This window comes from Humulus lupulus, chromosome 9 (assembly GCF_963169125.1).
Source record: "Humulus lupulus chromosome 9, drHumLupu1.1, whole genome shotgun sequence".
Lineage (NCBI taxonomy): Eukaryota > Viridiplantae > Streptophyta > Magnoliopsida > Rosales > Cannabaceae > Humulus > Humulus lupulus.
In genome coordinates this window covers 155,156,379-155,170,485 of record NC_084801.1, presented here as the reverse complement: position 1 = coordinate 155,170,485, position 14,107 = coordinate 155,156,379, and the positions used below count along the sequence as shown (strand labels likewise).

General features: G+C 29.6%; 1 protein-coding gene across 1 annotated transcript; it reads right to left on the bottom strand.

Annotated features, from left to right (window-relative positions):
* Positions 1-7,332: 7,332 nt before the first annotated feature.
* On the bottom strand, positions 7,333-11,064 carry LOC133800713 (uncharacterized). Its single transcript, XM_062238745.1, has 5 exons — positions 10,889-11,064; positions 9,438-9,559; positions 8,312-8,433; positions 8,086-8,207; positions 7,333-7,951 (listed from the first exon to the last, which is right to left on the bottom strand). The coding sequence occupies exons 2-5, from the start codon at positions 9,541-9,543 to the stop codon at positions 7,663-7,665; spliced, it is 639 nt and encodes a 212-aa protein (XP_062094729.1). The 5' UTR covers positions 9,544-9,559; positions 10,889-11,064; the 3' UTR covers positions 7,333-7,662.
* Positions 11,065-14,107: the final 3,043 nt, after the last annotated feature.

Below are 14,107 nucleotides of genomic sequence, written 5' to 3'. Positions count from 1 at the left end.
TTGTAACTGGACAGTTTATCTTCAGCATCAGTCCAATCAAGTTCAGATTTTACCTTAGTTACATCATTACTTTCTGCTGGAGGAGTCCAACTACTTAAAACGGCTCTCCAAGCCTTTTCATCTTGAGATTTGATGAAGGCTCTCATTCTAACTTTCCAATATGGATAGTTAGAATCATTAAGTAAAAGAGGGCGAGTTATGGAACCTCCTTTGTGAAAAAAAAGGCATTGCAAGAACAAGAACAACAAACAGAATAAACCAAGATCACACTTAGAAATGAGTGACCCACTCTGATACTAATTGAAATTCCATTTTTATTAATTACCAAATTAACTAAACCATGTGAATTAATTAAGGTGCAGAATGGTAATTAAATGTTGAAACAGATTTCAGATCTGTTGGGACAGAATACGAACTTGTCACGACAGAAACTAAACACAATAAAAAGACAGTGCAAAAATAATAAAGAACACAACGAATTTTTACAAGGTTCAGAAACCATTTCGGATAACCTACTCTTTGGGGCCACGCCCAGAGAATAAAACCAATTAATAAAGAATCACAAATACAAAATATTGACTTAAACAAAAGAAGACTCCCTCTTGAGATTTGCCGCAACTTTGTTGTACTTCTCTTCACTAATCTGATCTTGATTGAAACGTTCAACCACTTGAACTCCCTTCAATGGCCAGCAAGTGCTTACAGTTTTGATTAGTGGGAGACATATCAAACTTGTAAAAATAAATTATACTACATGTAATAATGAAGCAAAAATCACCAGAATTTGGAAATGTATGAATAGTAATGATATGTAACTCAAAGTAGGCTTAATATATTACTTGGAATTGTTCTTCTCTTGCTCCAAGTACTATTGTTTGAATCCATTTGTCCTAGTTGTTTGATTGACTTGCTTTCATAGGAGGCAACTAGGAACAAAATACTATCTTTTGTAATATGTTGTTAGTTTTTGATATAGGCTATCACACTATTACTCTCTTTGCTCTTGAGATTCTAGCAACCAAACTAAGCCATTCACCACTGCTCTACGACAAAGATTTATGTGGTATTTACTGCTTTGACTGTTAGAGTCCCTTCTAATTTGACTATTAGAATCCCTTCCGCCGATACCACCCTAGTGTCTCAAAAAATTTACAGTCTTTCTCTTTTTGTTCTATAGACTATTAGTGTCCACCTTCTCATCTCTCTATTTGTGGAAATCATCGTCTACATATATAATTACTATATAAATTGCTGTAACAGCACACATATTTTATGGTTTAGCTTATACGATATAATTCAATTAACCCCAGTAACACTAGGTACCTTATTCCAAAGGAATATAATAGAATTTGCAATCGTTTCTTCTACTATTTCTTAGCACCGTGACTCTTTTCTTTACTGCTTTTAGTTAATATTGACAGAGGGCCATAAATTGAATTGGTTGTCAACAAGTCTTAAAAGATTAATCGAGTCCACAAGTCTTTTCAGTTTGTAGAGAAATCAAATCTTTTACCCATGTCCCATATATACAATTGCGATTGATCCCATTCATATAAAAAAAAATTGGAGGAGTTGTTATATCCTTCATTTATTAATTAGATGGAACCACAAATGGGGTCCCAATACATTTCACAATACCCAAATAGTACAAAATAATTATTATGTATGATGGACGTTTTACAAAAAAATAATATCCAGTGATCAACATTTGGTTAAGCGTAGATTTTCTCTTCCCAAAATTATATATATATATATATATATATTATCACCCTCCATGAAGAATCTATTAATTATTATATATCACAAATGGGGTTTGTGAGAAAAATTTACACTGGTGATCTCATAAATATATATTTAGTTTTAATGACCGACAATAATAATAATAATGATAATAATTATTATTATTATAAAGCCTAGAATTATAAGCAAGCATTTGGGGCAATATTTTCTGTTTTTAAGCCGTGACATAAGGTGTTTGGTTTTTGAGTATTCGATCTAAAATATAAATATGCTGGCGTAACAAATCTAACTCCTTTTATCAAAAGATTTATGTGGGGTCTCTTCAAATGTGACCCCTCAACCAATTATTATTCTTATTAGTATAAACTGTCAAGTAAGGGCTATCAATGTCATGGTTAGAAAGAGGTAACAAAAAGTGACATTATTTATGGGCTATAACGCTTTTTTTTTTTTACAATTTTGTTAAAGCTTCACTATTAATTGTCTTATAATTTGACAATCAACAGTGTTAAACCTGAAATTGGTACTTATGTTTAGTGGGAAAAGTTCTATTTGCAAACCATGTCATGATTAAATGGGGTTATATTGGGTCACTTAGTTAGCAAGTTAATTACATTTTCATGGATTGAACTCAGTCATCATTTGGCACAAGTTAGCTAACAACTATTTGCATCTTTTTGGTTATATTACTCAAGCATGGGTAATGAGATATGATCATGATGAACAATGGTGGGGTCAAACTTCTTTTTTTAATGAGGTATTATAGTCATAACAATAAAAAACTTAGTGGGGGCAAATTTAGATTGAAAATTGATGATGGATGAGAAAACAATTAAAATGCATATGAAGATTTGTGCTGCATTTTTATATAAAGAAATTTGAGGATATTAATTGTGTATCCGTGTACTCAAGGGTGTATCATTGTACTTAAGTTATAGTTCTAAATGTGAACTGGGTTTTTGGATACAGTACGAGTTTGAAAAAAATATGGACCTAAACTAGGCATGACATGATATTGTGGGCTCTGTCGAGCTTAGATGCCAAGCACGAAGTCAGAACATAATTAATTAACCTATTACTTAGTGAGGTAGGAATAATTAACCTATTACCTAGTGAAGATCCAAGAAACAGATGATTGAACAAGATGAAGAAGGAAATCATTCCTTTCCCTTAGCTTTTTTACTAGAACTTCAATGTAGATATAAATATAAATATATATATTTGATGAACACATATCCTAATTTTTTTTTTTTTTTTACTAGTTCAAGAGTATTTATTTATAGATTCGGTTCTTGCTGATTCTAGATTTATTTCATTTTATTGCTTAACTAATTAAAAGGTATAATTCTCACACATCATTTATTTGCAAATTTGAGATTCCACGTTTTTTCTGTTCTCACATACTTTTTTGCAACTACTATGATTTTATGGTTTTGTGTAATTGTAATAATTTTAGGTTTTGCACTTTGATTTGGCTTGTGGTGTTTGTATATGTGTTGGATACTAATGTGTGAGTACTGTGATTTATGTTTATATTGTTATTTTAAAATCATGTGAAGTGATACATTTTAATGTACAGAGGTTTTAAATAATGGGGTTTGTCGGATACGCATTGATTTGTGAGATTGTGATTTTGACGATTTTTTTAACATTTTTAAATTGACAGAAGGATTTTAGATTTTGAGATTGCGATTGTCACTCTTCTTGTGATTAAGTTTGTTCTAGTGATTTTTTATTAAAGAAACCTTTTTTTTTTTGGCTTGGTGTTGTGCATCTTTAGGCTTGGTTTTGTGCCTTTTAGGCTTTGTTTTATGTGGTTATGTCATGGTTTTATTTAGGAAAAGCTTTATGAATTCTCTAGTTATACTCCTATTTTTGTATTATTAACCATAAGAAAAATAATGATAGTTGTTTAGAACCTTTTCGTTTTCTTCCTCATACCGTACTATTTATATGTAACCAATATATTAGTATATTGGTGTGAGTGTAATTATGTTTAGGTAATTTTTCGGTTATGAGGTGAAAGGAATAGATTTATTATGAGGATTAAATAGTTTCGGTTTCAAACAATTGAATAGACTTTCCATATGCTTCAGTGTTTTTTTAAGTAAACAACTAAAAAAAAAAAAAATTCAGCTGCAGAACACATTTTTGTACATTTAGTTCTCGAAAATTAATTTTATATGAGTTAGACTTTTAACATTTTCAAATCGTATCATTTAGGACCCTAAATATTATTTTCCTTTCAAAATACATAAATAAAATATACAAAAATATGGCTAATCAATTTTTTTTTTTAAATTAGATCCCTTAATTTACGACAATACTAAACATGAAATTGAAAAAAATATATATTTTCATGAAATTTTAAAAAATATTTCATAGTTTTACAAATTAAATTAATTTTTCATTAAAAAAATTCTTATCTATATTCTTATTATCAATATTTATCATATACATATTTATTTTTATTTAGTAATTTTTTTCTATAATGCAACTTATAACTAATATTATATATATACTAGATACAAGCAACATGCAATGCACGTTCACTTAGTTTTATTTATAGAGAATTTATTAATTATTTTTATTAAATTTGTATCATTATCATATAAATTTCAAATAAATAAACAATATTATATATAAAAAAATTACATAAACATATTAAAAGAAAAATTAAAGTAAAATATTATTTATGGTTTTTTTAAAATATATATATGTAATATGTTAACATGATCATTTTAATAAAAATTAGCGATTATGTATTATATATTATTGTTATAATGATATTTTATAATATATAAATTTATATTAATATAAATATTAAATATCTAGTCTTGAATTAAATATTATTATAATAATAATATTTTATAACATTTCAATTAAATTTTTTATTAATATAATTAATAAATATCTATTTTTATTAATTTAAAGGTATATTCCGTTAAATATTTAAAATGTTCCGTTAAGGTTAACAAAACAAATTGTTAATACTAAGAATTTCCGTTATCTACACATTTTTGTATATAGAAGAGATATGAGAGCTTCTTAGGTAGGGTCATTACTTTGCCCCTACCGTAGGGACATTTTCTATTTTTGGTTCTTGGATAAATTATAATCTAATTTTTTGTATGACAGTGTACATGAGAGTTATAATAGGCATCCCGACAATTTTCGGGAAATTTTGAATAATTTACAGTATCGAAATTATAGTTCAATAGTTTGTTTTCCATGCGTATAACTGATTATTTGAACTTTGATTTCGGCACCATAAATTATTCAAAAAATTTCAAAAATTTGTGGGATGCCTATTATAACTATAATGTATGTCATCATGCAAAAAAATAGATTTCTAATTTCTTCAATTGTTGAAAATAGAAAACGCTCATACGGTAAGAGCAAAAGTTATGTCATTACCTAAGAAAATCCATGTCTATATATATACACATGGATAATTTTATATATAGTATTAAGTTTTTTTTTTAAAATGTATGAAATAAACAAGCATAAACATAAAAAAAAAAAAAACTAATAATATCAAAATAATCGAGAGATAATATAGTTATTAATATTAATTATAAAACAACAATGTAGGTAAGAATTTTTTCTCTTCAAGAAATATTAATTTAATTTATAAAATTATTAAATATATTTAAAAATACTATGAAAATATTTTTTTTCTCATGTCATGTTTATTATTTTCATAAATTAAATATCAAAATATTTTAAGAATGATTTACCATTTAATTTGTATTTTTTTTTATTATAAAAGAAAAAAGAAATAAAAGTAGTATTTGGAGACCTAAATGATACGGTTTGAAAAAGTTGAGGGCCTAATTGATACAAAATCAATTTTTTGGACCTAAGTGTTACAAAATGTTAAAAATATGGATTGAAACTAGAAAAATAAAAACCTTTTAAAATTACACAACTAAGAAACTAAACTACAATAGTTTTACCTTTGAATCATTTTCCCAGTCTTTGTTCAAATGTTTTCTCACTTTTATCTGTCTAAGAAGATTATAATTAGTTCTTTTGGTGTGCTTAGATACCAACTTAGCATTAGTTTTGAATAGTATTCTGAATTTTTTGAGGCTTATGAGGTTCTTAACTTCACTTTGTGCTGGAATTTCAATTGTCTTCGTGTGACCTGATTTGTTCTTCTCTTTTGATAACTCAGACATTTGGACTGGGTTTACGGGTAGTGCGTAGCTGCCTTTACTTTTTATTAAAATTAATAATACTAATTATTTAGTAATAAATATATATTTAGAGAACATATTTCAATTACTATTTTTATATCAATTGTTACTGCTGAATATAGACTATTTGCTTTCTTTTGTGTAATAAGTGTTATTTTGTGGTTTTGGAACGTTTCAAAAGTTAGTTCTTATTTATTTTTGTGATTTATTTCCTTTTAACTTTTTTGGTTTAAATGTTATATGATATCCATCAATTCGATATATATATTTTTCGAAATGTTGAAATTATAATTTGGGATGATGTTTCTTCCAATATCAAAAAAATATATTCATATCATTATAATTAATTAGGCTGCTAATCCACATTTTTTTATTTATTTGGTAGGTGGTTCTCTTTTTTGGCTCAAGTAGTTTGTTTTGCTCGGATGGCTGAATTGAGTGGTCTCAAATTGTTTTGTCTAAATTTTTAAGGTAACTTTATCTTATATGAGTTGCTTTGTTTTTTAACTACTCATATTTAGACTTTGTATACCATTCGACTAGACAATTAGCTTGTTGGCCCAAAGTAGTCCATTCAGTTATGTTTTCATTCTTTGTAAAAAAAAAAGGGAACAGAAGTTACTATTGTATTTTTTTAAGTATAGTAATGAAAGTGTTTTAAAAAATAACCAAAATAAAAAAATAGAAGAAATATAACAATCTTGAATTGATTTATCATTAAGACGATCATAAAGTTTCTAAATAGTATTAATTAAACAAAAGGGTAATAAAATGATAGGATTTTTCTATGGTGCATACCCTTCTGTTTTCGGCTCGTGAAGTATTTTTAGCAAAAAAAAATTTTGTAACGGTATATATTGTACTTATTTAGAACATCATGCAAATTTTTAAGAAATTTCGAATAATTTACAATACCGAAAACTAAGTTCAAATAAATTATTCTCCACACATAAAAAAACAGTCACGTGAATAACAAAGTTTTGACCATGGTTTTAAAATTGTAAATAATTCAGAATTTCCTGAAAATTTACAAAATATATTAAATAACTACAATGCACATTCTCATAAAAAAAATTGTGTCAAAAATACTTAACGAGCCAAAAACCGGTGCATAGAGAAATATCCTAAAATGATGTATCTTTTTTTAATATTATAGCAAGATAAATTTTGTTAAATGAAGATATAAACTTATTTGTTTGAATCCTTTTTTAGCCGATTATGGTTCAAAACTTTTTTTAAGATGACAGGTGTTTTTAGAATAAGAAAGAAAGAGAAGTTGAAAATTAGTGTAATAAAGATGATATAATAGTATGTTTATCTTAATATTTTTTGGATTAAAATGAATGAGCCAAATTAATTTCGGCTAGTAGGAAACATTGAAAATGGAGTCTTTCACTTAATGGCAAAGAGGTTGGTTAGGGAACATTCATAACAACCTCTTCTTCCATCCTTTCATTTTTTTTTCTTTTATAAAAGAAAAAAAAAACTATACATTATTGTGAAAATTACATAGAGAAGAGGAGAAAATTCTCCCTCAAAAGTAACCCCATAAACCAAAAATCATATAAATAGGATTACTTTTCTGCAGAAACTGGTAGAATGAGAAAATAAATCCATGAACAAAAGTTAATAGACATTTCTATATTCCCCATTTCAGTACAACCCACAAACTCAAATAAAGAACACAAAAAAAGAGTACCTTTCTCATGGGAATGGTACCTTACTCCCTTAACTGTACATTGATTGAAGGAGATCCCAAAAGAAGTGATTGAAGCTCTTTATAGTATCTTTCTAGCTGATTTCGGTCTGAACATTGCTCTGTTGAACTAATCTCAGCATTTCCAACCTCTTCTGTATTTCTTTTAGCCACAACAGTATCATTAAACAGTTTAAGAGCATCGTTGGTTGAAAGAGATTGCACTGATTTATACAATTTCTGAAATTGGGTTCTCTTTTCTTCAGTTTCAACCAATTTTTCCTTTAATCCTTCTGGAAGTAAGGCCAGCGCACTTTGCAAAGATGAGCAAATCACCCAAAAAGAAAAAGGAAAAGAAAGAAAATGAATGATGAAAATCCAAAACCATCCCTGTTTCTTATCAAAATTTGAAAATAAGAACATGGTCCAACAGTTTTGCTATTTTACCTGGTAACCCCTCTACCAACCCCCCAGTTGTATCCAACAGAAACAGAATGCTTAAATCCAATATTGAAGCCCTCTTGTGCAGCCGCTTCTTTTCCAGCTATAACACCATCTCGATATCCAATCTATATTTTGTTATTAATAAGACAATACAAATTATAACAAAAGCATTGAAAGAAACTAGTACAAGTATTTGCTTTTTGGTACTAAAATTGAAAGAAAAAAATACCGTATGAAATTGGTCACGTCGCCGTTGCCATTCCCTGTCCAGATCAGATGATTTATCCAATTCCACATCAGAACCATTCCATGAAGAATCATCATCAAGCAAGGAAGCATCCTGATTAGAATCTAGAATTGTATATGAATTTTACTACACCAGTCAGTTTTGCAAGTTCAACTTACTAAATGAAGTTAGTGTAGAATTTTTCTAAAAAAACTAAAAGAAAGAATGATTGCATGGAAAGCTTCTGAAGATAACTGCAGAGTGTAAACTTTTACTTTAACACAAAGTGTTAATAAAAAAGTTACTTTTCTTTTGTCTTTTACTAGAGAAATTAAAACATTCATCATAATGAAAATTACAAAAAGAAGAGGAGAAAGTACTCTTTCAAAAGTAATCCCAGAAACCAAAATCATACAACCAGAATACAAAACAAACATCACCCTCACCCCATCACTCAATTACAAAAAATCTTCCAATCTCTTACTCTCAATGGATCATTGATTTTCTCTAAATTTAATTTTTTTTAGGGAAAAAAACTTTAAAATAATATACACTAACTTTTCTCTCACAAAATGTTTTTCTTGGTAAAATTTAAGTTCCAAACAGAGCCTTCAAGAGCAGAAATAGAATTGACCAGTCTCTCATTTTTAAGCCACACAGTTACCCAAAACTTGATCCTCTTGGCTCTCGCATAATTGCTCTAGTAGACTTTCCATATCTTGAAAGGTTCTATCATTCCTCTCCAACCAAACTGGCCAAATAATAGCCAACACTTCACAAAATTCACAAAATCTTGTCTATTTATTATAAACCTGAACAAAATCTTGAACCATGATGAAATCATAACAATTCCTTGGAACTGACCAAACCAACATACACTCCATCAAGAACTTCCACCATAGAGACAATGTGAAAAAGAGAGAAGAATTTACTGCTCCCTATATCTAAAGTTGATGGCCCCCAATAGCCACCCATTCATAGAACTTATACCATCTGTGACTAGAACAGAGCAGAAGCTAAAAATAGATGACAAGAGAAAACTCATAGCTATCGCATACCAATCAGTTTAGACAATTAAAACTTTAAGGGGAGTATACATAATTCGGCACATAAAAGTAAGCTTTCTTACCTAGAGAATCCAAAACTTGATTTTGTGCACTTGAAGTAGAATCCAATTCTATTTTTGATAACTTTAAGCTTTCTGAGTAAAGCTTTTCAGCAAAACTTCCCTTCATTTTTAGCTGCTGTAATCTAAACAAGAAAAACCAAAATTCTGTATGAGCCATCAAAGCAGAAACTCTGAAAGGTTGAGAACTATAAAAATAAACCTAAGGCGACCCAAATAATTACAACATTCTGAGCAATAAACATTTTGCATTAACAGAGCTATTAAAATTGTAACATAAGATTATGAATGATACATAATGAAGGATATGAATAAACTCGTGAATTTACCATCACAACATCAAATAGTAATAGCAACCCAGATTAAAATTTATCAAAGATAACCTTGCATACAACTCCAACTTAAAATCATGAAGAATTTTTAACCCCAAAAGATGTCTAAATAGTTAGTCATCAAGAGCAGATTCAAGGTGCCATGTTAACTTATTAAGCTCGTATTTTGGATTATATATTGTCGTTTTTCAAAACAATAATAAATACTAAAATTAGAATTTCAAATCAGTAAAGGCATGCTTCCACTTCTTCAACTCCCTTATTAGCATCATGTCTAAATATTTAGTCATCAAGAGCAGATTCAAGGTGTCATGTTAACTTATTAAGCTCGTATTTTGGATTATATATTGTCGTTTTTCAAAATAATAATAAATACTAAAATTAGAATTTCAAATCAGTAAAGGCATGCTTCCACTTCTTCAACTCCCTTATTAGCATCATGGCATCTATGAATGCCTCATCAATACATAAATAATACATTGAGTGACAAAGGAATCCAGTTATTGGACTACATATAACCATTTGTTGTTTAGATTTCATAATAACATGTTTAACATGAGACGAGTTAACAAAGCCCATTAGCATAAAAGTATTCAAATCAGTCTCAAATCGAAATCTACTACATGACTGGAAACTTAAAATTCCATGATCAAATACTCAAATTACAAGAGAAAACCTTGTTGTGAAAAATAGAAAGCAGAAGATAAAGGCCACGGTAGTTCATGCTAATCAAGGCATAACAGACTTACAGTAGATCCAATACTCAATCTAGGACCAAGAGGATGTGGAAATTTGTGAAGATTTCGAATTATTCAGACATAAACTTCACAGACGTAAACCCATAAACCAAATTCTTTATAGCTAAAGTGAAGCGTTTATCTTCTTGCCCATATACTCTCAAAATAAAAATAAAAAAGTAACAGAAAAGACATGAGACAACTCATTGCCGGCATACATATAAATTCATATAATGATCATATATAATCACTAAGTCTTATATTGATTTATAAATACAGACTTAGTCGTAAACCAATATCACCATTTTAATACAATCAGTAGTTTCCAGAAAATAAAAGTTCATAAAATAAATAAATAAAAAATGAAAAATTAGCCAATAAAAACCTGAAACTGAACACGAAGGGTTACGGCGCGCAGGAGCTTTCTTCAGGCGGCTGTAGGAGAAGCAGATGGGCGACTGTGCGAGAATGTGCGGCGATGCTCAGTGTTTGGCGATGAGGAACTCACAGGTGGCTCGGCTGGCTTAGATTAGAGATAGATATGATATAAGAGAAAGAAGAGAACAATCCTCTTTGTCATTTGAAATGATTCGGTGTGTGAAGGTGCACAGTAAGAACATGTAATAATTAATCATTTTTAAAATATTAGTTTTATTATTATTAGTATCGTTATCAGTTATTTATAATTAAAAAAATTCATTAGGCAATCCAATTCAAAATGGGGAAATTTTAGGTTGTATGGATAATAACATAGCGCAATATTTCTCTCACTAATATGCCCCTAGTCATATTTTTTGCAAAATTACCTCTTTCATTCAAAATTACCTCTTTCATTCAAAAATATCAAGTTCAACATCACACATGTTTCTCTCTCTCGCTCTCTCCATCACTTTTGGGGTTATTTGGTATGAGATAAAGTGAATGTGGGAATGCGAATCTAAAACACTTATCACGTTTGGTTCTAATTTTCGTGAACTCCACATATATTTTAAAGGTAAGGTGAATCATTTTATACACTTGAGTTGAGTTTAATATTACATTCATCCTAAGTCCATCTACAATTTCCAAAGTCACTCAACTACTCAAAACAAACACTCCATTGGCGTTTTTGAAGATAAAAAATCATGGATAAGTATCCTCTCATAAAATCTACTTGTGAATATAAAATATTATGGTTAGTTTGAGGTTTCAAACTGTTCTGGTGGTGAGTGTGGTATTTTTTTTTGCATTTTTTTATATGTTCTTCGAATCTGAAAAATATGTGGGTTTCCATTCGAAGTCGATGATAAATCGATACTAAATCAATGGTAAATCGATGCCAAATCAATGATAAATTGATGCCCCATCGATGTTATTTCGATGTCGAGACGAACATATAATTTGGAGGTTATTTTCGATATAATATCGATGGTATATCGATGCTGAATTGATGCCATGTATGTTGGTGTGTTTCAACATCGAAATGACATCGATATACCATCGAAAATGCATCGCATACATATGCCAACCAGCAACATCAATTATGCATCAAAATGCCATCGATGTGGCATTACAATGCGGATTGCATTATATAGGCATCGATTGTGCATTGATTCATCATCGATTTTACTATATTTTTTTATAGTTTTCTTAAGGTTTTTTTTTTTTTTTTTTGTAAACTTGCAGGTTCTAGAGTTAATATAATTGTTTCTTACAATGGTATTTGGGAACGGAAAGGAGAGAAATGGAATTTCAAATGTGGTTTGAACGCTATAATACACGTACCAATTGATGTTGGTTACATAAAATTATTAGAGAGGTTGTATTGAAAGTTGTAAGTGGATAGGTCATTGTTTGACTTAAATTTGGAAGTGTCGTTTACATGCAATGATTTTAGCTTAGATCCCATTGAAATCATAGATGATGAATGAGTGAGTGCTCTTATTCTTGACAATTCGAAGTCCTTACAACATCGGGTTCCTTTATGTGTTAGTTCGATTGCAAAGAACATTGATCTTCTTGATCCATCTCCTAGAGCGAGTGTTAATAAGGATAATCATAATCAATCTTGCACGGTTGTTCCACAAACAGCTCCTGGGCCAAGTGTATGCATTGGAGGTCTTAATCAAAATGAAACTTTTTTTCTCCAAACAAATCTCCTGTATGATGATGGGCATGAGTACGAGCTTTATGTCGATGACAATCCCGTCGCCCATTTGGGTGATGATGATGATGAAGGGGTTGGGGGTGCAGTAGTTTTGATGATAACTCTGAGGATCGGTTACCCATGCTACATGTGGAGCAAGTAATAATTTAAATGTACGATCCTTTCCCATGACGTCAAGAAAGTCAAGGATGCAGGACTCTTGCCTCAGAGAGCAATTGTCCAACTACACAAGATGATAGAAATGTTGGGAAAACATTCAGAGCACGTAGCAAAACAGGCGTGGTGGGCCCATTGTATACAACATTAAAAATTTCTCTTCATTCATATAAACAGTTTATATGAACAAGAAAACATCCAAACAAAAATATTAACATACAATATTATTAATCAAGCAACATATGTATAAATATACAATATATTTATATATAACATATAAACATACAAGAACATGAACTTTTACCTCTTGAAGCTTATCAAGTGTCCTTGAATCTTTTCGTATATTTATCGATCTTCATATCCAAAGCTTTAAGCACTCAAACCACGATCTTCCGAAGTGTTCTCTATACCTCAAGATGTGTGTGAGCACATAAAGAACGTGGGTTTGCAATTTTAGGAATCACAAGTATTTCTCAACATATGAGAACTTGGATTATGGTCTAAGAATGGCTAGAATAAAGAAGAAGAAGAAGAAGAAGAAAGACTTTTTGTCTTACAAACATTCTAAGAACTTTTCTGAATTGTATCTATATATTCTTTATCTCTTCTCTTTATTCTATATCATATATAGAGAGATAATTCGATTACCTTATTATTCCTAATAATAATAGTAATATAATAATAATAATTTCATAATGATGATCTGATTTGATTTAGGTAAATATCTAACTTACCAAATTTGAAAAAACTATTTTCAAATTATTAATTAATTAAATAAATAAAATAAAAACAACACTAATACAATATCACTGTAGTTGGTACACGCATGGCAGAGTCACTGGATTGTGTCATGCGTGTACTGTTATATCCATTTTTCAGGGATATTGAATTTTTCTTTTATTTATTTATTTAATTAAATTTAATCTCCCACAAAATAAGGTATTTATCTTTTTAAGGAAAATATGACAATTGTTGACGCGATTTTTCGCCAACAGTGTTGTTGACGCGGTTCTTCGCCAACAGGTAATTAAGAGAAGAAGAGAAAGGGATTAGTGCTAAAGGTGAACCGAAATAGATATATGATCTTAGAGGATGAAAGAGGTGACTCAAGACACGTTTTTTAAGTGGTTCGAAGGTTAAAATCCTTCTACTCCACTAGTCAATATTATTGATCTATACTGAGTATTTGATTACAGAGTATTTCTTACAAGAGATTATTTTTCCAACCCCTATCAACTCCCAGGGTCTCCATATTTATAGGAGAAGGCACCTAGAAGTTGGTAAGAAGGTCATCCCGTGACC

Bases quoted from the DNA above. Each gene is read 5' to 3' on its own strand.
- LOC133800713 (XM_062238745.1), bottom strand. From the start codon at position 9,543: ATGAAGGGAAGTTTTGCTGAAAAGCTTTACTCAGAAAGCTTAAAGTTA. The intron at 8,434-9,437 runs GTAAGAAAGCTT...ATACAATTCTAG, and splicing joins TCAAGTTTTGGATTCTCTAG to ATTCTAATCAGGATGCTTCC. The intron at 8,208-8,311 runs GTATTTTTTTCT...AACAAAATATAG, and splicing joins GACGTGACCAATTTCATACG to ATTGGATATCGAGATGGTGT.